We start from the raw sequence: 24,692 nt of genomic DNA, 5'->3' as shown, positions 1-24,692 counted from the left end.
ATTGTCTCTGATAGCAATGACTGAGTTTTGGGGCAAGATATGGCCAAAATTGATGGGGGAAGCCTACGAGGTATTTTCCTTTGTTGCTAGTAGCAACACCAATGAAGGAGGAGATGCAGGGGGCCAGAGTGGTGGGGGGAGATAAATGATCGTTTCATAAACAATGAACAGTCTGTTTAAGGAGATGTGGATTAATGTACAGCATAGAGAATATAGTCAATAATATTGGAATAATTGTGTCTGATGACAGATGGTGACTAGATTATTGTGGTGATCATTTCATAATGCATAAAAATATTGAATCACTATGTTGTACACCTGAAACTAATAGAATATTGTGTGTCAATTATAACGCAATAAAAAGTAAGATGGGGAAAACTGAGGTATATTTTAGAAAGATTTCTGAGAAAAGAAGGGTAGAATTTTTTAAAAATAAATTTTATTTATTTATGGCTGAGTTGGGTCTTTGTTGCTGCGCGTGGGCTTTCTCTAGTTGCAGCGAGCGGGGGCTACTCTTCGTTGTGGTGCGTGGGCTTCTCATTGCGGTGGCTTCTCTTGTTGCGGAGCACGGACTCTAGGTGTGCAGGATTCAGTAGTTGTGGCACGTGGGCTCAGTAGTTGTGGCTCGCGGGCTCTAGAGCTCAGGCTCAGTAGTTGCGGCACATAGGCTTAGCTGCTCCACGGTATGTGGGATCGTCCCGGACCATGGATCGAACCCGTGTCCCCTACATTGGCAGGTGGATTCTTAACCACTGCACCACCAGGGAAGCCCAAGAAGGGTAGAATTTTAAAATATGGGTTCACGGTATGTTAATTAAATCAAAACCATTGTACTGAACAACATTCTCTAATTATGCTGACTGAGATATTAACGAATAAATGAATGAATGAATGAATGAAGTAAAATGAGAACGTAGGACATTTTCTCATTACTTCTTATGGTGGCACAGCTCTGCATAGCACTGCCTAATGTGGATGGGCTGGGTTCAGTCAGCTACTCTCTGGTGTGCACGTATGTGCAGAAATTTATTTTCACACAGTTCTGGAGTCCAGAAGTCTGAAATCAAGGTCAAGTTTAGGCTCCCTCTGGAAAACCCCTAGGGAGACTCCTTCCTGGCTTCTTCCAGCTTCTGGTGACTGCAGGGGTCACTTGGCTATGGTCATATGACTCCAATCTCTGCCTCTGTTTTCACCTTCTTCTTTCTTTGTGTGCCTTCTCTTCTGTGTCTTATAAGGACACTCATTAGATTTAGGGCCCAGCCAGATAATCCAAGATGATTTCACCTTGAGATCCTTGACTTGACTACATCTGCAAAGATCCTTTTTCCAAAAAAAGTCACAACCACACATTCTGGGGATTAGGACATGGACATATCTGTTCACCCTACTATACTGGTTATTATAAATAATGCTAAAGGAATAACCTTCCACATGTGGTTTTATATATTTGTGGAGGTATATCTTCAGAGTAGATTCTTAGAAGTAGGATTTGTGTCAAAGAGCAAGTTTCTGTAATTTGGCCAAATTCTCCCCCATAGGAGTTGTACTATTTTACACTCCTATTAGCTGTGTTTCTCTACAGCTTTGCTACTAGAGTGTGTTGTCAAATCATGTTTTTGTTTTTATTTTTGCTTTTTTTTTTTTTTTTTTTGCAAATCCAAATGGCATTTCAGGGTAGTCTTAATTTACATTGTAAGTTTTAACTCTTGATTTCATTATCGGTATTTATTGATGACAGCAGGAAACTTTTTCAACAGTACTCAGTGTCTACAGAACACTTGGCACTCTGAACCTCCAGGGATAAAAATCGATTGCAAAGCAGATGATGTTCTCAAGAAGTTCACAGTCTAGCAGGAATGATTTTGCGGAGCAACAGAGAATAAGAAGTGTTTTTATTTCACATGGAATATATATACATGGTGGGTGGGTGAAAAACCTCAACATAAGAACTTATGTTTCTTGATGTTTTTAGAGAAGACCTGGAGTTCTACATTTTCATCAGTGAGTAAAGGCTAGATACGATGGATGAGATGAACCTGTATGCATGAATGCATATTTCTGTTACTACCAAGTTTTGACCATGTCATGTGTTCACTGAACACTGTTGTTTATCTCTTCATTTATCTAGCTGCTCTGCCTCTCAACTAAATTGGAAGCTTTGGAGGTAAGGAGGCTGCATCTTATACAGCTTTTTATCCCCAAGGTTTAGACTCATGCCTTGCACATAGCAGGTGCTCAACAAATGTTTGACTTTGATGATAGGTTGACTTGCGATCGACAAATTGAATTCCCTAAGACAAGTGCATCCTATGTTTTTCCATCAATGCAATGAAAGTTATCTTCCCCTAAAAGAATGGTGTGGTGAATATTGTGACTTACTGTATGTAGCCAGGTACAGGCTAAATTTCTGCAACAAAGACACCCAGAATGCTTTGACTTAAGAGAGAAGGTTATTTCACTCTCGTGACAGTCTTGGAGGGTTTGTGGTCCTGATGGAGAGGTCATCCGGGGACCCAGGCTGGTAGGGAAGTTCTGTCATCAACCTGAGTGTGGGGCTTCCATCTCTGGGTCTGAGATTCATCCATGCCATTGGGTTTATTGGTTGTCTATTCCTTTTTACTGCTGAGTAACATTCCTTTGTATGAATATATCCCAGTTCTATCAATGCAATTTGATAACTTGAAAAATAGAGGATCTAACAACCAAGAGATATTTTTTGCATGCCTGGAGTAAATATGTAGGATTATTTTAGCTTTTTATCCCATTTTATTTAACGAACTTTTATTGAGTGCTTCGAGGTCAAACACAGTGCCCAGCGATGAGGCTAGAAGGCTGTGTAAATCGCTGGCTCTTCCCCCAAGTTACAGTTTAGCCGAATGAGGAAAAGACAGTTGTGTTGTCCCAATTTGATGGAGATCACGTGACTTTAAACAGCCAGCGTAAGTGCTTGCTAAAATGTTGTCAACATTTGAAGCATCAAAGGATCCAGATGCCAGTAAATAACCCTGCAGATCTCCAGACCATTTTCCATCTCAAAGTCTTGCCTCAGGTTACAGGCACCTAGCCTTAAAAAGCATCCCAGCCTGAGAGTAAGGTCCCTCAGGTTCTATTTCTGGTTCTGCTACTGTATTGCTTGGTGGCCTTGCACAACACAGAGAACGTGCACTTCCTACAAAACAAGAGGCAAGACGTTGAGGAACCTGCCAGTGAGGCACTCTCGTATCCCAAGTGAAGACGGGTCCCAGGAACCAAGGGGAGTGGGGCTGACCTCCTCTCCCAGAGCCTAGGCATGCCCTTCCCTACTGCCAAAGCCATTCATTTTAGTGTGTAATTGGAGCTCCGATTTTAGTATGATCTACGGGATTTCCACTCGCTCCCTCACTCCCTGTTGTGAGTTTCTGTGGTTCACGTTGCACTAGAGGGAACTGCGTGGGCACACAGGCCGGAGCTACAGATACAGAAGCCTTGGGCCTCCTGCGGTACGGGGGCGGGCGGATGCTGCCCAGTCACCGGGACCCTGGAAATGTGGTCTCAGGGTCTCGCCTCCTGGAGAACTACCTTTCCCAGGAGCACTTGCGGCCCACGGAGGGGTGGAGAGGGTGCACGTGCTCAGAACCGGCCCACTGACTCTCATCGCGCCGAAAGCGCGCCAGCCTGATTGGAGGGTTCTGTCGCGGTGCATCCCGGGACTTAGAGTACAGCGTGTGCGCCGGGCCCGCTTCTTTGTGATTCGCGCCTCCTCGGAGCCCGGGCGCGCCCCCGCGAGGCGGGTCCCGACGACGCGCGCGTGCGCGGCGCCCAGGGACCGGACGGCACCTCCCTTGGGGCGGGGCGATGGATTTAGCGTCGACACCGCCTTCCTGCCCGCCCCTCGCCGGCCAGGCCCGCCCCTCCTTCCTGGAGCCACAGCCGAAGCGGCGGCGGGCGGCGGCGGGCGGCTGGGCAGACACGCGCCGGCCTGACCCTATGCGGTGACTCGCGCGGCGCAGGAGCCTCCTGCCCCGCCGGCGGGGCCCGGGCTCCCCGCGGCGGGATGTTCTCCCGAAGGAGCCACGGGGATGTGAAGAAGTCCACGCAGAAGGTGCTGGACCCCAAGAAGGACGTGCTGACCCGCCTGAAGCACCTGCGGGCGCTGCTGGGTGAGGCGCGGCGCGGGCGGGGGTCGGGGCGGGATGCCGGGGCGGGGGGCGCAGACCCTCTGCCCGGGCCCCGGCGTTGTTCCCGGGAAGCGGGCAGCCTGGCCCGCGGGCTTGCCCGTCGCCCTCTAGTGTAAACTTACCCCAGATTCTCGCCGGCCTCGGGGCCGGGCGCGGCCGGGAAGGTCCCCTCCCCAGCAAACCCTGGACGCCCGGGGGTCCTCTCACGCACACATCGAACTGTCATCTTCCCTCTCAGTTTTTAATTTTTATTTTTAAGTCCGAGACCCTAAGTAGACTGAGACCCCAAGTGGTCCCAGCACGGACTTAATTGAACTGTCATCTCCTCCTCACCCCCCACTTTAATTTTATTTTTACTTTTGAGTCCGATCCCCGAACAGACTGAGCCCCCAAGTGGCCCCGGGATAAATTTAAGTGCCGTCTCTCTTCCCATGGGTCTGGCTGCTTCATTTTCTTTGTGTTCTTGGTGTGAAGGGGGCTCCTCGTTTCTGCTTGGAGGGAGGGGTGACTCCTGGGTTCAAGGAGGCTGCTTCTCCGTTATTGTCAGAATGACACTGATGGTTATGTGCCTTCTTCCGTTTTTATGAGCCCGCTGGGTGGAGGTTCTGCAGAGCACAGGTTGGCCTGCACTTGACCTGGGATGAAACTCACCCCTGTGGGTGTGAAGTGTTCCCAAGGCTTCCTGTCACCTGCCACCTGTGATGTGTAGCTGGTTTGCTATGCTGTGTTTTGTTTTCTCTTCTTACCTCCTTAGTCTTAACTTGTGTTTAAGGTGGAAACACCTTTGCTGTCTATAGACAGACTTGTCTTTGTGTTATTTGCGGGCTGAGAAAAAGATACTTTATGTTTCTTCTAGATGTCTTTTTTTTATTCTTAAAGTGAGCAAAATCACCTGATTTAGGGCACAAAGTCTTAATGTGTCTGTCACTTGAGGAAATATGGTATAACAGAATTCATCATATAGGTGAGAATTTTAAATAAAGATCTTGTTCATGAGATTAAAATTTGCAAATGATTTCTATTTATACTCCGTGAAGTACCTCTAAGGAAAACAACAAATCCACACACCTGGTTTTGCCAAGTGAAGTTTTTTACGTTCTCGGATTCCTTGAGATTCCGCCCGTCTGGGTCAGCTTGGAATGAAATGTAAATTAAGTACTGTTAGAGGGATTAGTTTTCAAGACCTTTGAAAGTGAAATTCGGTGTTCTTGGTAAACTGAACTTTCTACTTCCTGTACTAAAATACCAGGCGCACACAGGACGCATTGTGTGGGGTTCTTAGTAGTGACTGATTAACACCTCCTGCAGGGACATTTTTGATAAAGGAGAGTAGGGTGGTATTTTAAAGCAGTTGATACTTGGGGACTTTTTCTGTGATAGAGAGCTTGAACTTTTGTTCAGTCCAAGTCTACAGGATTAAGTTGGCTACATTTTGCAAAGGCAGACGCAATTAAACCTAGACGTTGGTTTTCTTAGAGACACACAGTACATTGTTACTGTTCTGAGAAAGTAGTTAGTTTTCAAGGCTCTGTGGTTTCAGTTGAAGGTGTGTCTTATTTTGAGGAACTTTCTTTTGTCCTTTCATTGAGCCATGTGACCTCAGTTTTGCAGCGTGGAGAGGCTCTGTGATATTTTCTTATGTATGTTGGTTTTTGTTGATGCATCGCTGGTGGACTGGCCCAGTTTACTTCATTTATTACTGTAATCTTACCTGTAGGTACTAGATTTTTGTAAATGTGTCTGAGGAGTTCTAGTTCATAATGTTTCATGTAAACTTTCGCTTACAACTGGTTGAAAGGCTTTAAAGAAAAATAGTACAGCAACGTACTAGTCCCACCACGTCGCATACCCTACTGGTTTGCTACTTTAAGGAAAAGTCTACTAGGAAAAAAGTCCTTTTCATCTGAAAATTAGGATTTAGCCAAGATCAAGAAACTATTTGAATTGGGGTTGACATATACACACTACTATATATAAAATAGATAACTAATGAGGACCTACTGTATAGCACAGGGAACTCTACTCAATACTCTGGAATGACATATGGGAAAAGAATCTAAAAAAGAGGGGATATAGGTATATGTATATGTATAACTGATTCATTTTTCTGTACAGCAGAAACTAACACAACATTGTAAATCAACCATACTCCAATAAAAATTAAAAAGAAAAAGAAAAAGAGACCAGATTTGTGGTTACCAGAGGCAGGGTGTGGGGGGATAATTGGATGAAGTTAGTCAAAAGGTACACACTTCCAGTTATAAAATAAATAAGTACTAGGAATGTAATGTACAGCATGGTGACTGTAGTTAATGCTGCTGTATGTTGCATATGAAAGTTGTTAAAAGAGTAAATCCTAAGCATTCTCATCCCAAGGAAAAACATTTTTTTTCCTATTTCATTCGTTTTGTATCTGTACGAGATGATGGTTGTTCACTGAACTTTCTGTGATAATCATTTCATGGTGTATGTAAGTCAAATCATTATGCTGTGCACCTTAAACTTACACAGTGCTACATGTCAGTTATGTCTCCATAAAACTGGAAGAAAAAAAAGTATATTTGCAAAAAAAAAACTATTTGAAGGAAATAAATAGAAATTATTATTGTATTTTTATTTGTATATTTAGATAATACTCTTGCTTTTCATATATGTTCCAGTGATAATAACGATGTTATTTTTTACATACAAAGTTGATAGCACTTGACCTGGATTTGTAGCCTGCGGCTGCATGACTTTGGACCAATTACTCAGCCTGTCTTTGAACCTCAGTTTCTTTACTCTGTAAATGGGTATGGTGATGTCTGCCTCATAAAGGTTATTGTGAGTGTGATGTATACGCTACTTCAGCTTGGAGTAGACATGTAACAGTTTCCTCTGTCATTACAGTTTTCCTGTCGTTAGTAGGATAGGACAAGCGTTTTGATAGGTTGTCCTTTCTCCTTTCTTATTTTAATAATTGTGATGGATTTGCTCCCTCTTCATAAAAATTAGTCTGTATTTAAGACAGCTGGCTGAGAAAGATACAGTTAGCTGTGAAAAGTAGAGTATTTCTTCGTATCACGGTAATGACTCCAGTGAGAACTTGCTTAGCTACTTCGACCTGCCTATGTATTGTAGATTGGCCTGGTATTATTAACTTTATTTTAAAGGGGGAGGGGAAACGGAGACACAGGCAGGGCTTACTGGGGGCCAAGCCATGCACTCAACGTGGTGTGTGTATTATGTAATTTAGAGGAAGAACAAAGAGCTGTCAGGTCCCCTGATTCCCAGGTCTCCTTACATTGTTGAAGTCATCCTTGGGAAAGTAAATAAGTAAACAAAACAAAACTGAAAAAACATTCTGTGCATTGCTGTCTTGCTGCAGCAAAGATTCCACGTCTAATTAAAAGTTGACTGCCTACTGTGAGCCCCCAAATAGGGTTTAGAAATGGCATTGATGTGGCAGGAAGAATAGATGTAAAATACTAGTAAGCACGCAGTGTGTTATGTAATTAGATAGTGGCTTATATACGGTGGACTCCATTGTAGGATTTCAAGGGGCAGAAAAGATCATTAAGAACAAAGATGGGGGCATCTTGAAGGAGACCCTGAAGAATGGTTAGACTGGTTCTGTCCAGTAGAAATAGATGTCAGCCACCGGTGTGAGTAAAAATGCCCTGGTAGCCACATCTAAAAAAGTAAAAAGAAACAGCTGAAATTAATTTTAATAATATCTCTATACATTTTAAACCCCATACATCTAATAGGTGTTATGTCAACAGGTAATGAAAGTAAACTGTTCAGTTTTTTCCATCAGTTTTTGCTAGCAAGTCTTTGAAATCCCATGTGTACTGTACGTGTGCAGCACGTCTCCGGTCAGGCCAGTGGCATTTCAAGAGCTCAGGAGCCACAGGTAGCCAGTGCGGCATGCTGGACAGAGCAGGGTTAGACTTGGGGAGAGTCGAGGGGGAGAGCATTTCGGGCCGAGGTGGGGAGGGGCTGGTGGTGGAAATACACAGCGATGATGCGGGACGTTGAGGAACCTCGGGCACTGAGGATTGGGTGCTGGAACCCTGGCCCTGAGGGCGTCCGCAGTGTCAGAGCAGCGACCAAAGTGGTGTGTAGGCCAGGGGTAAGGGCAGGACAGCGAGTTGGACTTCGGGGTCATGGGGGAGGGGAGGAGAGGTGGCCTGACTGGTAGGAGCTGAGGCAGGTTGGGGCCAGATCAGAAAGGGCCTTGTTTGCCGGAGTTAGAAGCTCAGATCTTATCCTGAAGGTGAGAGGGCCCACTGGAGAATTCTTAGCAGGTCAAACGGTAATATTCAAGCACTGCCTGTCTGCCGGCAGGGACAGGATGAATAGACGGGGCCAGTGGGAAGGCAGGGAGACACTGAGAAGACTGGTGATGAAGGAGCAGACAGGTGCTGGGGCCTGGAGAGGAGGGGCGGGGCCACGAAGGACCCTGTGGCGGGACAAGCGATTCTCTGGGAGGAATGAACATGAGGTTTGCAGAAGCTGGGCGAGGAGTGATTAATCTGAAGGAGAAGAGGTTTGGGGTCAGGGGCCACAGGCCAGTCACATCTAGTGACACCAGGGTTCAGACCAAATATCTGGAACCAGAGAGGAGAGACCAGTCGCTCACAGAGGCTCTATATGCCGATAGAGCAAAATTGAACATTTTGATATGTTTCCTTTTGTGCATCTGTTGCTTTAAGTAGGGACAAGTTCACTTACAATTTTAAACGTTGCCTTTTAAGCTTACTTTTAGCATTTCCCCATGTTTTGTTCCTTTTATTTTTATTAACTACAGATGTTTGTTGAGACGATGTACCATAATTTAGCTTACCATTTCTTGGGTAGTTAAATAGTTTCCTTCCTTCATCTCTCCCTCTTTTTTTCCTCTCTCGCTTTTTCTCTCTTTTTCTTTCGTTCTCTGGTGTAAATAATAACTACTCTGAACATCTTGGGAGGTGGCTTCTCCTGCATTTTGCATTATTTTCTTGGATTAGATTCCATGGAGGTCAGATTGCTGCGTTTATGCCTCAACCCACAGTGCTTTCCTCAGTGTCGCTCCCATTGCCCTGCAGGCAGCAAGGGTTGAGGCAGCCACTTCCTTTGCAATCTGACTAGCAATAAACACGTTGTTAGAATTTGATAATTGGTGTTAGGTATTTGGGGGAGTGGAGGTGTCATGGATAGAGCCAGAAGAGTTGGGAGGAGACTCTGGCTAACAACACAGCAAGATGAGTTTGGTGCTGATGTGTGTTGAGTTTGAGAAGAAGGCGAGATACAAATGGAACTGTCTGGGAGGTGCTGGGTGTGGGGTCTGGAGCTTAATGAGGGGTTAGAAAGCTATGGCATGGTTTTTAGCATCAGCATCTCACTGGATCGCCCTACAACCTGTGATGAAGGTAGTGTTCCCACCCCCGACCTCGAGATGGGGAGACTGAGGCTCCCGGAGGTGGGCTCCTTGTCTGCCAGCTCCCTGTCTCTAAGGGGCAGAGCTGGGGGTCATAGGATTACACAGCCTGTGTTGAGCTTTTGCTAGTTACCTGACGCAAGTATATTTACATACCAGAAAATATATTTACCCACCAGAGTGAACGTTAACTTGTAAACAAAAGCCCAACAGTTTTTTGTTGTTGTTTTTTGCTGTATGCGGGCCCCTCACTGTTGTGGCCTCTCCCGTTGCGGAGCACAGGCTCCGGACACGCAGGCTCAGCAGCCATGGCTCACGGGCCCAGCTGCTCCGCGGCATGTGGGATCTTCCCGGACCGGGTCACGAACCCGTGTCCCCTGCATCGGCAGGTGGACTCTCAACCACTGCGCCACCAGGGAAGCCCCAAACCCAGCGGTTTTTGCGCGTCTCCCAGAAATGTTGCTTTGAGTTTTGCTGCTCTCTTCCTAGTCTGCTTTACCTTATTCTTCTAGGGAGACTTGAGGCGATATTTGACTTGAACATGGCAGAAGATAAAAAGACTCCTTCTGTGTTTTCGTGTTCACTGGCCTCTCCGTGCCCTTGGCAGGCCTCGCAGGTGGTAAAATATTTGCATGGACGTTAGTGCCACGTGGACATTTTGCAACCAGAGCAAAGCTGGGGGTGTAACTCCAGGCCCTTCAGACAGTCTTGGGATGGTTTCTCTCAGTTGACCTTGTCTTAATTAAAGCGATTTTGCCCTAATGCTCCCTTTGCTCATTTTTCATCCGTTACTAACATTTTATGTCTGTAACTTTTGGAATGTAAAATGAACTCTGGACACATACATGTCACACAAATAACGCCATCCCTGCTCCTAGTGCTTGAAATTGTCTAGCCTTCTGAAGTGAGAAAGGTGGACCTAGGATAAAGGTCTGACTGAGCTCAGATGTTTTGTTTGAGGAAACTAGAAAAGGGTGCCTTTGACCTTTTATTCTGGGAAGAGAGATAATTGGTAGGTCGGGAATATTTTGATGTAAACTTTTATAATTTATATTTTTATTTTGTTAGTAAGTGCTTTATTTGCAGATGGACATAAATACTTTTACTAGCTGTTTAGAGGACTGATCTTTGGTCTCTAAGTGCCACAGATGAAACTAGAGAACAGTTTATTGTTTTCAAAAAGTTGACTTTCAAAATAGCAAATTGATTCAATTTAAATTTTAAAATTATTTTTAAAAGAAGGAATATGTTACTCTACTGTAAAATCAAGAATAATTAATATATAAATGTAGTAAGCAACAATCTTGTTCTTGGATTTTTAAAAAATTCGGTTTCACGAACATTTTTTCGAGTCCGTATGTGCGTGTGTGTGTGTGTGTGTGTGTGTATGATTTTTATATTTTTTTAAGACCTGGGAGAATTTGAGTTTATTTACATGTAGGAGAAGGAAATAATAAAAGAGCAAACTTGAAGAAATAGTAGAGAGAAAGGGGATAAAATAGTGAAAGTTGTGGTCTGCTGTGGGATCCAGAGTGTGGGGCGGGAGATCAGACTTGACAATACGCCACCCCTTCCTCTAAGGCCGCTCAGAAGAAGCAAGAACGGCGTGTGGGATGACAGGATCACGAAGGGAACTCTCATATGATGGCTTCTGCTTTTTTCTGTGAAGGTACGAGGGAAAGTCAACTGCTGACTAGTTTTCTCGCTGACGTAGTGATAGGAACTGAGTATGTCTTGCTCCTTCTTCTCTGCCATGTATCCTCATAAAATAAAAGAAATATTGTAATCTGTGAGACTTTTTGTTGTTCATTTGTGTGGGGGGGTGATCTCATAAATGCAATTTAACTTATGTATTTAATGCTTGGCCAGAAGGGGGAAATGTGTGTGTGTGTGTGTATGTGTATATATATTTATATATATATTAAATATAAATATATATGCTGTATATATATATATAAATAAAATGGGCACAGTTTAAGTGATGTGGATGCTGCCTGCCCTTCCACTCAGTGACCACGTACCTGTGTGGCGGCGTGAGGAGGGACAAGGGACTTTGCTGTGTCCTCAGAGTTCTTCTTTCCTTCACGTCTGTCACTGTGGGAACATCTTCCCTGCTGGGTGTGCCTCTCATGTTTAAGGGTAATTGTGATTTTCTCCTTTTTTTTTTTTTTTTTTTTTTTTTTTTTCAGTACGTGGGCCTCTCACTGTTGTGGCCTCTCCCATTGCAGAGCACAGGCTCCAGACGTGCAGGCTCAGCAGCCATGGCTCACGGGCCCAGCTGCTCCGAGGCATGTGGGATCCTCCCAGACCGGGGCACGAACCCGTGTCCCCTGCATTAGCAAGCGGACTCTCAACCACTGTGCCACCAGGGAAGCCCGATTTTCTCCATTTTTACCTTTCATGTGACTTAACCCCACCTAAGACATAACTTGACTGTATTGATAGCTCACATTCACGTAGCCTTCACACTTTTGCAAAATGTTTTCTCATATTCTCATTTGATCAAATTGCTTTCTTAAGGGTTTACCCTCTAGGTTCTTAGCAGCGCTTTGTTTCTGCATTAGTTCTGAATCCTCATTCCAGAATTTTAACTTTGATATTTAGAAAAGAGATGTTTCATAACGACTTTATGTCCTTTATGTTGTTTTAGAAACAGAAACCACATCTGAAAGACACTGAACACTATTTTAATAAAGTAGTTGTAATCTTTAACAGTAAATATGTACTTTGATTGTGCTTTCGCAATTGTGGTTTAGTTTAAAAAAATCCCTCTTGAAAAAGATAAGGAACCCGTTGATATTGTCTTGTGTTTGATTTTCAGTGATGGCACTTATTTATTGAGGCTCAACCTGGCTTTCAAGGACACAGGAGGTACTAGGGACGCTGCTTGTGCCCAGCTGTGCTCCGCGGAGCGTCACTGGCCGTTGCTCCCAATGCTGCCCTTGGATTCACCACCACTGTTTAGCCAAAGCTGAGCTCCTCCTGGGCTCCTCCCAGCCAGTTACTGAGCACGTGGGGGTACTGATGTGGCCATTCCTTTGAGACCCAGATGCCTCTGAAGGGAGACTTTGTCTCAAGGGCTCCCTGTTGGCCTGGCCGACAGCTTTTCAGACCTGTGCTGCCTCTCCCTCCTCAGCCCTCCTCCCCTCCCCTCTCCTGTGCAGGGGTCAGACCTCCCTTCTCAGGTCCTCCCCTTCATCCTTCACAGACAGCTCCCTCAATAAACCTCCTGCGTGTCCACTCCTGTCTTGGTGTCTGCTTTTCGGAGAACCCAAACTAATACGCCGTCCCTTTTCCCAGAGGTGTCAGCCAACCTGTCATGTAAACTTCTTCCAGGAGCCGGCAGAGGTATATTACATCTTCACACAAAGTGTCTTCGTCCCTTTTCGCTGAAACGATCTTTCCTCAGAATTCCCATAGCATTTTGTGCCTTCCATTTGGCATTTATAGCCTTTGGTTTTGTATTCTACTTATCTGTGTTCTTCCTGATCTCTCTCACTAAGTGATATTGATACCAAATAACGTTGAGAACACCAACAGCTTTTTGTACATCTTGATTCCTTTTGGTGACATACTTCCTTATTTGTAATAATAATAAGTAGCATTTAATCAGCGCTTTCCATGTGCCAAGTACTGCCAGAAACACTTCACATGTGTTAATGCATTTAATCCTCTCCCAAGTGGGATAGGGAATGTCATTATCCCCATTTTACCAATAAGACCCAGAGAAGTTGAGAATGTTGCCCACGGTTGCACAGCCAGTAAGCGGCAGAGTCAGGATTTGAACCCAGGCAGCTGGCTCCAGAGTCCCTTTATTCATTTAACAGTTATTTTTTATCCAGCCCCAACCATGTGCCAGGCATTGTACATAGCACTGGGCACGCCTGAGCTTGCATTCTGAAAAACCAAGAATGTGATTTCCACATAGATGGATCTCAGTCTGGGGGAGAGTAGCGGCCACCGGTGTGGATGTTTAGAAAAACTTCTAGAAGCCTTCCTGCCCCAGCCAGAAGTTCCCATCATTAAAGTAATGATTCAAGGGACTTCCCTGGTGGTCCAGTGGCTAAGACTCTGCGCTTCCAGTGCAGGGGGCGTGGGTTCGATCCCTGGTTGGGGAACTAAGATGCTATATGCCACGTGGCACAGCCAGAAAAAAAAAAAAAAGATTCAAGACCACGAATTAAGTTCTCCTGACAGAGCCCTCTCTCCACCCATGTGTGCGTGCACTATCAGACCCACCCCCTGGATCCAAGGGGAAGAGCTTTAAGAAAGGACGATTTCCGTGGACAAAAGGGAGAAGAGGTTGGGGAAACCTTGACTGGGGTGGAGGCTGAGGGCCAGCGGGGCCAGAGGGCTGTGGGTAAGGACAGGCTTGGGTGAGGCTTAGGCAAGTACCCCAGATATTTTTTCTTGGAAACAAAATGGGAGAGACCCTGTTGTCAAATTTTAAATGTACAAAAACCGAAACTGAATTACCATCCCCCGAAAAGGACCTGTTATAACTAGTGGTGAACATTCTTACAGTGAAATCTTGATAGTATTTTCAGGACTGCATGGAAGAGAGGGGAGCTGAGGACACATGTTGCTTCTTTACAGCTTTCTAAAGGGGTTAGCGTATTTTCATTCTGTCTGGTCATATTTCCGGTGCCGACAATGTCAACCTCTTTATCCCATGGATTCTGTATCTGATAAGATGAGGATGTGTTTGGGCCAGAGAGGCTTGGTGGATTAGAGCTTATGCTGAGCTCCCAGACTGGGAGTACAGTATTACATAGTCTTTCTGTGTGTGTGTGTGTGTGTATGTGTGTGCACGTGTGTGTATGTGTGTGTGCATGTGTGTATATGTGTGTGCGTGTGTGTGTGTCCTATTGCAGATACTTATTTTTGAGAGAATAAGCTTCCATTCCTTTCCTAAAATAAATACATATACAAACATATCATCTTTAACTGAAGTAAAAAGTAAATAATGAACCGGCAAAGGAACTTGAAACTTAGAGGAGAGGAAATAGTTACATCCCCCAAACATAAAGAGCTCCTACATATTAATAGGAAAAATTATAATAAATAGATGTTCAAAATGTATGTATACATAAGTCACAAATGAAGAAAGGACACCTAGTGAGATGGCCTTTGCCCCGAAATGGAACAGTGACTGCAGACCGAAAAGAGAAGAGGGGAGAGAAAGAAGCAGTGCTAGAGAGGAGAAGCCAGCCGTGGCCGGGGAGCTCTAGCCGGCACACGTGGCTGGTCCTTCCTTGTTGCAGCAGTGGGTCGTGATAAGGAGACAGGCCAGGACCACCGTGGCCAGTGGGGCAGGGATGCTTGAGTGTGCCAGACGTGAGATGGGGCCACACAGCAGACGGAGCTTGTGACAGTGTGGCGATTCTAGTAATAGCCAAAGAGTAGGTATCTTAGAAAGTGCCCTGATGCTGACAAGAAATGGAGATCAGCCAGTGGCTGAAAATGAATGAGCACAGGAAAACGTTGATGGGTCAGTGCCATGTTAATTAATCTCTGTGAATGGTGAGAAAGGCAGCAGACGGGCTCGGTTTCAGGTACCTGCTAAATTAGAACGCTGTTTGTGCTCTACGTTGTGTTTCTTTTTTCAAGAACTTGAGCCATTTCAAAATTTTTTTTTTTGTTTTGGCTACGCCCCACAGATTGTGGGATCTCAGTTCCCTGACCCGGGATCGAACCTGGGCCTGAGGTAGTGAAAGCCCGAGTCCTAACTACTAGACCACCACGGGACTCCTTCTAGGTTGTGTTTCTTAATGCAAAGGCCTGAGGGAGTCTTGGTCTTTGGCTCAGTGTTAACTGAAAAGACGTGTGGTTTCTAGGACCTGGTGTTGCTGCTGAGCGTGCGCCGAAGGGGAGTCTGCTCTGCGGTCGGTGATCAGGCCAGGTTTAAACAGGACTTGACGTGTGCTAAGGCCACCAGGTCTTGTAAGTGAACCTGCCGGTGATTGGAAATTTCATCACCTTTTTGCATTCAGAGGTGTCACCCTTTGCTTGTTCCTACTCAGTGCAAGCTGTTGAATGGCTGGACAGAGACCATGTCTTCCTGCCCGACCGTATCATTTTTCAACCCTTCTCAGTAAATGACAATTAGAGAAACATAGCTTTCTCTAAAGACAGCAGAAGTCCTCTATACCTAGATCATTACAAGGCATTATGTACAGTGTATGTGTTATTACAGAAGAGGTCTAACGACAATGTTGGGCAGAGGAAATTTAAATTATTTTCTGTTTTTAGGGCATTTTAGTCTTGGCAAAGATACTACTTTACGTATTGTTTAGGTCTTCAATGTTCTTCAAGTTTCGAAAGTAAGACACGTTTGGAGGAAACTATGGCCGATGTCATGTCTGCTGTTCTTTTTTATGGTACATAGTCAGGCTTTGAAAACAAAGTCTTTCTAAATACTCTGGCAGCTTTTTTTTTCTGAAATGAATAATAGTTTTTTCTGAAAAATAGTAGTTTTTTTCTGGTTATAAAATTTTACATACTCATTATAACCATTTGAATAATATGAATAAGCAAAAAATAATTTAAGTATGAAAAAGCTCTTCACATTCTGCAATCCTCTGACAACCATTGTTAAAATTTTGGTAAACATGCTTTCTGTTCTTGTTGTTGCTTACGTGCAACCTCTCTCTCTGTGTCTTGTAGGTATACACGTAAACACAGTCTAACATGAATAGTTGTTATACATGGGCTGACACTGTATTTTTGACCTAACACGCCTTGGACATTTTTCACATGAGTAAGTGAAAGCTTACATGATACTTAAACGGCCCTGTCGGGTCCCACTGGACTCATGCAACAAATTATCCACTGCCCATTCTTCAGGTTGGCAGTTCCAGGCCCTTCCATGCTGTCAGCAGACCCTGGCTTGCGGGGAGCCGGGTGGCCGCCCGGCGGCCAGAGGGGCCTTTGGTTTATTATATGAAGGAGGAGCGGGGCTGACGGTGTTGCAGCTGCTGATGCGGCAGGGGTCAGTGGGATGATTTTCTGGAAGTAAAGAGAGCTCCTTGGGGAGGGCTATCTCAGTCTCTGCGGAATTAGCTTCCCAGAAAGGCCGCCCTTTTAACCTGTCATGGAGGAAGGCCATTCCCGTTGCAAGCTGGCTCTGGTGTCCTACATAAACCAACTTCTGGGTCCTCTCTGGGGTTTAGTATCTATTTAGTTCCGGGACTTCTACCAGCTCTCTCTTATGGACTTAAAAACCTTGTGTTTCCAGGTGTACTTCCCTGCCCCTCTTCCATCACTTTCAGCTTAACGTTAGACGTACTTAGGTAAGCGGTGCGGCAGTCGGACTGCCTGGGTTCGAGTACTGGCAGGGACCTAACCTCTTTGACCCTCACCTGGTGTTGGGACAGTACCTGCTTCCTAGGGCTGTCAGAGGTTTAATTGAGTTAATATATACAAAGCCCTTTTGTAAGCCATTATTATGCTTATTAATAATAATTATTTGATGTAAATAAGACGGCTCTCTCTGCCCTCAGCACCACTTTTCTGCTGCCTTACTTGTTAGAAATGGAGCGGGAGAGGTTACCATTTAGCTCCTGTTTTATCTATTTCTATCTCCAACTCTTTCCCTAGTGAGTGGTTTCACTAATATAGGCCAATTCAGATCAAGAAAAGTAGAAGTAGTTATGCATCGCCTTAAAAAATCGGTTGAAACTTGATTCCTACAAAAGAAATATATATATGAATATATTAAACTATTAGGTATAAATTAAGCTACAAGGATATATTGTACAACACAGGGAATGTAGCCAATATTTTATAATAAATATAAAGTATAACCTTTAAAAACTGAATTACTATATTGTATACCTGTAACATAATACTGTACATCAACTATACTTCATAAAAAATACATGTATATAAAACACATTAGATTTGAACATTATATTTCATTGGTGTATATATTTTGTTTTATTGTGTTGGCACTTGATATCCGTTAAAAATAATGTTTTAGAGTCCTGCATTTGAGACAGGTGTGTCAAAAATGTTTAAAATAAAAATAGCTCTACTTTTAAAAACTAGAGCTCTAGGTACGTGGAATATATCTTTATCAGAATCCCTTTTACACGGGGACTGTCGATCCAGGATAACAAAGTGTTAACATCTTTCTGACTTCTAAGAATTTTACTTTCTGCACCTAGCTACCATATAGGTATAAAGAAATGAAAATAATACATCTTAGGAAACGAAGTGGGATGAATATAACTTCTACAACCTTTCAATTATACTAGGATTTGTTTCCTGTTCTACTGTCAGATTTTACTTCAGTATCTACAAGGATGTTTTTGGATATAGGTAACAGAAAACCCAAATATAAACATAAATGATGAAGAATTTTTTCTCCTATAGAAAGCGGTCCCAAAGCAGGTGGCCCCCCGAGCCAGCTGGCACAGCAGCTCAGTGACGTGCCCATCCGCATGCTCTCCCCTCCCTGCTTTGCCCTCCTTAGTGTCCTCTGCGTGGCAGGTTTGTCCCCTGAGTGGCAAAATGCACTGCAGGCATCGCACCCGGATGGAGCAACGTTCAGAGGCAGGAAGAAAGAAGCACTTCTGCTATGTGTCCCTGTAAGAACAATGACCCTTTTCCAGGCATCTCCACCAGAATTCTTCCCCTTGCTTGTTGACCAGCACTGGGTCACAGGCTTGAGTCTAAACTCATAGCTGGCAGGGGGCTATTGCCACAGTAATTGGCTCAGCAGCATCAGGTCCCACCCCCACGAAGGGCACACGGATTTGCGGGGTGGATGGTCCCTGAACAAACGGGCTCCGTTAGGAAGAGGAAGGCTCTGCCGTGGGAGTGGCTGGGCGATGGGGCAGGAGGGAAACTGGGAGCGTTTGCTCCAGGCCACTCGCGCTTTCAGTTTAAATTCTACAGAGATAGAACCGTCCAACATGGCTGTAATGATATATGTAAGAAACACAATTATCAGCAGAGCTAAAATGTGAGTTCATTTCATTTCCTACAAACAGGAGTATGTGGTTTAGGCCCCCACGTGCTTCCAAAAGTATTATGTCGGCGTTCTAGGCTCCTCTTCCTTCCATGGCGCTTGGGTGCAGAGGTACGTGCGCACCAGCTATCCGCCCCAGAGAGGGCTGAGAACTGGATGAATAGTGTGGAGCCCCGTAAAGTGGGGGTGGGGGGGATGCTTGGTTGAGTTGGTGGGTGGGTTTAAAGTGCTTGTTTTATTATAGAGCATCAGTTGCACATGTACAAAACATATTCTTTCACATCTATTCAGTACTTAAACCAACAACTTAAAAAAATCTTTGCTATCTGGCACATGACCTGTGCTCAAATAAATACTTTCGGTTGAATTAAGGGTGAAACTGACTGGGGTTTTATGGAGTGAATATGATGCAGGGGGAAGGGAGGTGATTGAGGGACAATGAAAGGGCTGATTCAAAAGATGGACCGTGGAAACCAAATTAGGAAGAAAAAAAGAAGTGAAGACTTCAGAGGGATCACAGATCATGACAGGGTGGTGGGGTCATTGGATTGAAGGACCCAGGAAGGTCGAAGAGTTGTTGGAATTAGGTTTCCAGAAGGAGGTAGCAGGGGAGGTAGGGAGAATGGGTTCAGACTTGGGAGGCAGAGAGGTTAGAGGGATGCCCGGGCGGGCCTGGGGGCAGAGGTTGCGGAGGGGGTGTGGAGGACAACCTCAGTGGAGATAAGCAAGTTGGGCATCACCTGTGTAAATGTGGAAATCAGTGCTGGCTATGAGGGCAAAGACAGTGAGCCAGGCCCTGAAATCTTCTGGAGAGCATCCTGGGGGTGGGGGTGGGGTGGGTGTAGACTGTACGACCACTGAAGCCGGAGCCTCCATCTGCCGTGCAGGTTAGCGTCCCCGTCCACACGAAGATTTTGTTTTTGCATGTAATCAGCACAAGGACGTTTTTAGGTCTGCACATAGATGCATTTTCAGATGTGAATTTGTCTTTAATGATGACGATAAAAGTATTGAGTTACCACTGAAGCATAGTCAGCATACCTGCTGTCTTATGACCTGAATACCTGCTGAGTCCTGAAAGGGCTTCATTATGAGGACTTTACCTCCTCACCAGGTGAGCTCCAGGTCGGTTACCTGCCCTTGGAACAGCATTGCACACACAGGAGGTTCTAAAACCTACCGGCTGGTGTCAGGAAAAGGAGTCCCTGCCTGCACTCTAGTTAGTGTTGCAGAAACTTTCTGTTGAGAAAAGTGTGTATCAGCTGGCAGCTCTTGTTATTCGGACCCATATTGTCTGCTTTTCCTTCTTTGACGGAGCTGACAATGTGTCGTACTTGGGGCACCTCTTCACGGGCTTGCCGGCTCTCATGGCCGGTGAAACTTCTTGGTGATGAGTTGCTTTTTCTTCCCCACCAACATTTTCACAGCAACGGTGCAAGACAACCCATCCCAAACCTCAGGCTTACAGAGACCTTACGGCAACAAGCATCTGTTTTATTCCCTCACCTATCTGCGTTGCTGCGTGCTACTGCCCGGGCTGCAGGTTGCCTGGGCTTGGGTCCTGCTCTCCTCCATGAGTTTCCTCATTTCCTTTGTTTTTGTTTTTGTTTTTTTAATTTTTATTGGAGTATAGTTGATTTGCAATGTTGTGTTAGTTTCAGGTGTACAGGAAAGTGAATCAGTTATACATATACATATATCCACTCTTTTAAGATTCTTTTCCCATACAGGTTATTACAGAGTATTGAGTAGAGTTCTCTGTGCTGTTACAGTAGGTCCTTATTAATTATCTACTTTGTATACAGTAGTGTGTATATGTCAATCCCAGTCTCTTTGGACCAGAGACTACTTGATGCTCTGCAGCCACTGCTGCATCAGGCTTCTAATGACTGGTTGTCCACAGCAAGTCGGGAGATCAGCCCCAGATCAGTGTGGGTGGGCATTTTCTAAAGGAGTGGATGGAGGGCAGGAATAGTTCGTGGCATTATTACAAAGTACTAATGCAAGAGGGAAAGAGGGCAGGGAGCTAGGCAGTTGTGAAAAGGTGAAATCACCAAAATCTCTTTAGCCCTTAAGTAAAGGCGCCATACTAATGACATTTATCCTTGTCAGTGTTTTCTGTCTGGTGTCTGACTCATTTATTTTCCTTGTTCTCACTGTTTCTACATTACGTTTTATGAAGTCACCACATTCGCCTTGAATTTTTCACTCACCCCTTTTCCCTTTCACCAGCATGTGATCTTGAGCATCGTGCTTCAGTGCCAGTATCTAGGGAATCTGAGTAAAATAACAAATGACACCGTCTTCATCTACACGCAGACGTGTAGGCAGTGCTGGGTTGGCGCTTGGCCCTGGGGAGGGTGGGGGACGGAGGGCAGGAGGATTGGGGGTCACTCCCTACTCTGGAGGAGCTGGTCTGAACCCCTTCTTCCTCTTGACAGTGTCCACCAGGGCCCCCAAGTCTGAGAAGGACGTTCCCTCCTCCTTTGGTGCTTTCAGGGTCTGCTGAAGCAGGTTTTTATGAGGCTGGGTTATGATCCTCCCAACTGAAAAGGAGTAAGATTGCTATTGGAAAGGATTATATGTGGGAGGAAGTGGAGGGACAGTTCCACTAGTTTTGGAGCATCTGCTGCTGAATTGGGATTAAGTGCTGTGCCTTTGGGAAAGGTCCCATTAAGTGGGTGAGTTTCACGTGCCATTGAGTTTTATGGCTTCACAGGTGAAGTTGGGTTATTCCCACCTCGTGGGATGGCCTTTGCCAGGAGCTAGGTAATTGGAAAACAACTAACATTTATTTACGTAATGCTGACTACACACTTAGAAGCACTTTGCATATGTTCATTTTATGGGCACAGGAACCATCGTTGGCCACATTTCTCAGGTGAGGAAATTGAGGCACAAAGTGTTTTAAATAACTCGCCCAGGTCTTGTAGCTTCTGGACTTGAACCCAGGCAGTCTGCTCCAAAGGTTCTGCCTTCAAGCTTTGCTATTGTCTGCCAGCTAGATGTGGGGAAATAATTGTCAGCAGGAGGCTTAGCTGGACAAAAGGCCAGGGGAGGGTAGCTTCTGGTGTGGAATATAGATTATTTTTCAGATATAATGGGAAAATAATAGAAACAGTTGATTGGCTGTTGGTTGGTGGTAAAGGAGATTGCTTTACAGATCCCAGAATGACCCCTCGCTCTGTAAAGCTGGCTGCTGGTTGCTTCTCTGTGGTCAGTGTGAATGCACTTGCCTGGGTTTTGTGATGCCAGCCAGGCAGCGTACTAGCGTCGGTGCCAAACACACCCAGGCTCATCACCTCCAAGGTGGTGTACAGCCTGGGCTCTGTGCCTGGGGACTTCCCCTCCTTCCCGCTTCCTTACTGGCGCCACGAGGCCACGGGGAGGTTGCTGTGAGGTCATTCTTGGGGGCCGGGCCGCGTCTCCCCTCGTGTCTTACCTGTCCTCTCATCCCCCCGCTCTTCTCCCTCGGGCTCTCCTGCACATCCCATCCCCGAGGGGATGACGTATTTCTCTATATTCCTGACCCGATTTCTGGTTTTGACTTCTTCCCTCTGTTTCTGAGGCCTTTGTGTAGCTCAGGTTTGAGCTGGAGACCCGGACGGGAGTCTTTGACTGGCCTGGTACCTTGGGCAGGTTACAGACGATTCTGAAGCTGAGGTTTCTTTGTCTAGACCTCACCTGCCCCATCCCCCTCACAGGATTGTGGTGAGGGTCAAATAAGATACAGTCATGAAAGTGTGTCTTTCAAAGCATAAATGTACAGTGTTTTTAATGTTCCCAACCTCCCCAGGTGGCCTTGTCACTCCCTGCTTTGATGCCCTGCCTGAGCTTCAGGCACGCTGCCGTCTCCGTTACTTGCTTGTGTGCCTGTACCCTGGAGGGCCCTGCACCGTATTCTCTTTGAATTTCCCAGATTTGGCGCAGGGCTATTGGGCAGGGGTCAGGGCTCAGTCTTGTTTGAATGAACAGATGAAGAGTGTCTTTCGAAAGGAAGTTTGTGGTCATAGGCTTTTTTTTTTTGTTTTTTTCCTGAGCAGTCTTCCTCCTATATACCTTTGCTTCTCGAAGTTACCTTGTTACAAAGTAGACCTGTGATACTCCCTTGTGTTCCCTTCTGCAGGTTGCTAACTCCCAGTGCCCGCCTTCTCCAAGATCTATGCTTTGTAAATACTCATCTGATGAGTCTTGTTTTTCAAAAATAAGACAGATCATGGAAACATTCTAGATTTTGAAGTAGAGATAGAAAATATTTGATATTTATTTTTTGTTTGTTCATTTAACAAATGTGTGTCAAGTACTTTTCGGGTACCAAACTCTGTTCCTGGGGCTGGAAATACAGCAGGGAACAAAACAGATGTGATTCCTGCGCATATGTGGCTTCCATTCTAGTGGAGTGCAGGTCGGTGGAGAAGTAAATGAATAAATGAATGAATGAGACAGTCTCCACTAATCTTAAGTGCTGTGGGCAGGGATCATGAGAAGGGGACTCCCAGACCAGTGAGGAGTCCTCACGTGGGTAAATAAACTAGTAATTACAGATGTTACACCTTTCGTCACTGTGTGCTGGGTGACCTGGAGGGCGTCTGCTTGTCTTGTCGTGAGGACTTTAAGCTCCATCCACTCCTAACCCATAAGGAAGACAGTGAATGGCTGAGGAGAAAGGTGGCTGCCGCCTGGACTCTGGCCTCACGAGGGTGTCTCTGTCTGCATGAAGGCCCTCAGCCTTGACGAGGACCCTCTTTGCTCAGGCCGCTGGCACTCGAGTGTTTCTGAGGGACCGGGGAGGCCAGGGAAGGTAGACTGTTGGTGGCCCATAACCCTTCTGTGCTGTCTTGCCATACCTGTGTACCCGTGTCCTCAGCATGGGGATGCTTTGCTCGCTGCGGCCCATTCACAGGCGAGCAGTTGGCCGCCCACCCGCCAGACTCCGTGCAGGAGGAGGTGGGTGATGGAGGCCATGCTTGGGGACATGGGGGCTCCTTAGGTTTCTCTGTGGAGGTTGTGTGGGGTCCCAGCTCTGAAGGATGAGAAGGAATGAGCTGGATGAAGATCAGGTTGGGGAACACGTGTGGGAAGCTTGGGAGGTGGAAAGCAGCCACGGCGGCCAGAGTGCAGGGCGCGGAGAGAGTGGTGTGGGACGGACTTGGCCTTGAGTGGAGGACAGCCCGCAGGGCCGCCAGGCTATGGTAAAGGGTTTGGATTTTATTGTAAGCAGCACTGGAGGCCGTTGGAAGGTTTTGAGTAAAAGAATGGTCTGATTTGGTTTATTCTATTTTACTGTTGACGGCAGTGTGGAGAGGGGACCATGGAGGGGAAGTGGGGATGCGGGGACCCTGGGCGGGGATGGGTGGTGGGCAGGGATGGGGGTACAGTGCCCGGTGGGTCTGTGGAGGAACCCACACCCTGGAGACGGGCTGGGAAGGAGCTGGGAGGAGCCGGGATGGGGACTAGGTTTCGGCTTGAGCAGCCCAGTGGGTGGTTCCTGCGGGAAGAGCAGAAAGCAAGGGTGAGAACGAGAAGCCTTTAGACCCTCACTTGGAGCAGGGGCCGCGAGAGCTGGGGCTGCAGAGCGGAATCGGGCGTCCTCAGCAGAGGGTTGACATTTCTCTCCTCATAACCCCAAGGATCTGAAGAAGCGTCAGGCCACTTTTTCCCATCGGCATGAGATCTGATGGGTTACAAGTTGTGGTCACTGTCCTGTGATTGTATGTTATAGGCTGTTTCTTTTATTTAGTTCGTTCAGGAAAATATTGAGCTAAATGCTATATTCCCTGCAGGGTGCCTGATGATGCTGAGACACACAGGAGGTCTGTGAGGGTGGGGACTGTCTCTAACAGAGGAGACAGACCCTTCCATCAGAACTAAGTCAGGAGCTGCACCAAGAGTGGAGTACAGTGTGACACCATCTGTGACGGGGGGGAATAGGGCTGTGGACCCCAGAGCAGGGGCCCTGACCTGGCCGGGGGTGCTGGGGAGGTTTCAGCGGTCCCAGGAGCAGTTGGTGTTGGCATGAACATGAACAAAGCCCTCTCTTGGAACTGACACATCCTGCAGAAGACACTTGAGGATTCCATGGCAGGGTTGTGCAGCTCATGAGAATGGTAATATTCACATGGGTTAAGGATCCTGATGTCATTGTTACCTGCTTGGGCGA

General features: G+C 45.9%; 1 protein-coding gene across 6 annotated transcripts in view; it reads left to right on the top strand.

Annotated features, from left to right (window-relative positions):
* The first annotated feature begins 3,914 nt into the window (after positions 1-3,914).
* Positions 3,915-24,692, top strand: part of RALGAPA2 (Ral GTPase activating protein catalytic subunit alpha 2) — a 284,049-nt gene continuing 263,271 nt past the window's right edge. For all 6 annotated transcript variants that reach the window (XM_082643726.1, XM_082643727.1, XM_082643725.1 and 3 more), the window contains exon 1: positions 3,915-4,139. In XM_082643726.1, coding sequence (XP_082499852.1) covers positions 4,034-4,139 — 106 coding nt within the window. In that variant the 5' untranslated portion in view covers positions 3,915-4,033. The remainder of the gene's footprint in view (positions 4,140-24,692) is intronic.

Source organism: Mesoplodon mirus, assembly GCF_964341445.2.
Source record: "Mesoplodon mirus genome assembly, chromosome: 15".
Taxonomy (NCBI): Eukaryota; Metazoa; Chordata; class Mammalia; order Artiodactyla; family Ziphiidae; genus Mesoplodon; species Mesoplodon mirus.
The sequence above is the reverse complement of the archived record's forward strand: the minus strand, read 5'-3'. Positions and strand labels throughout refer to the sequence as shown.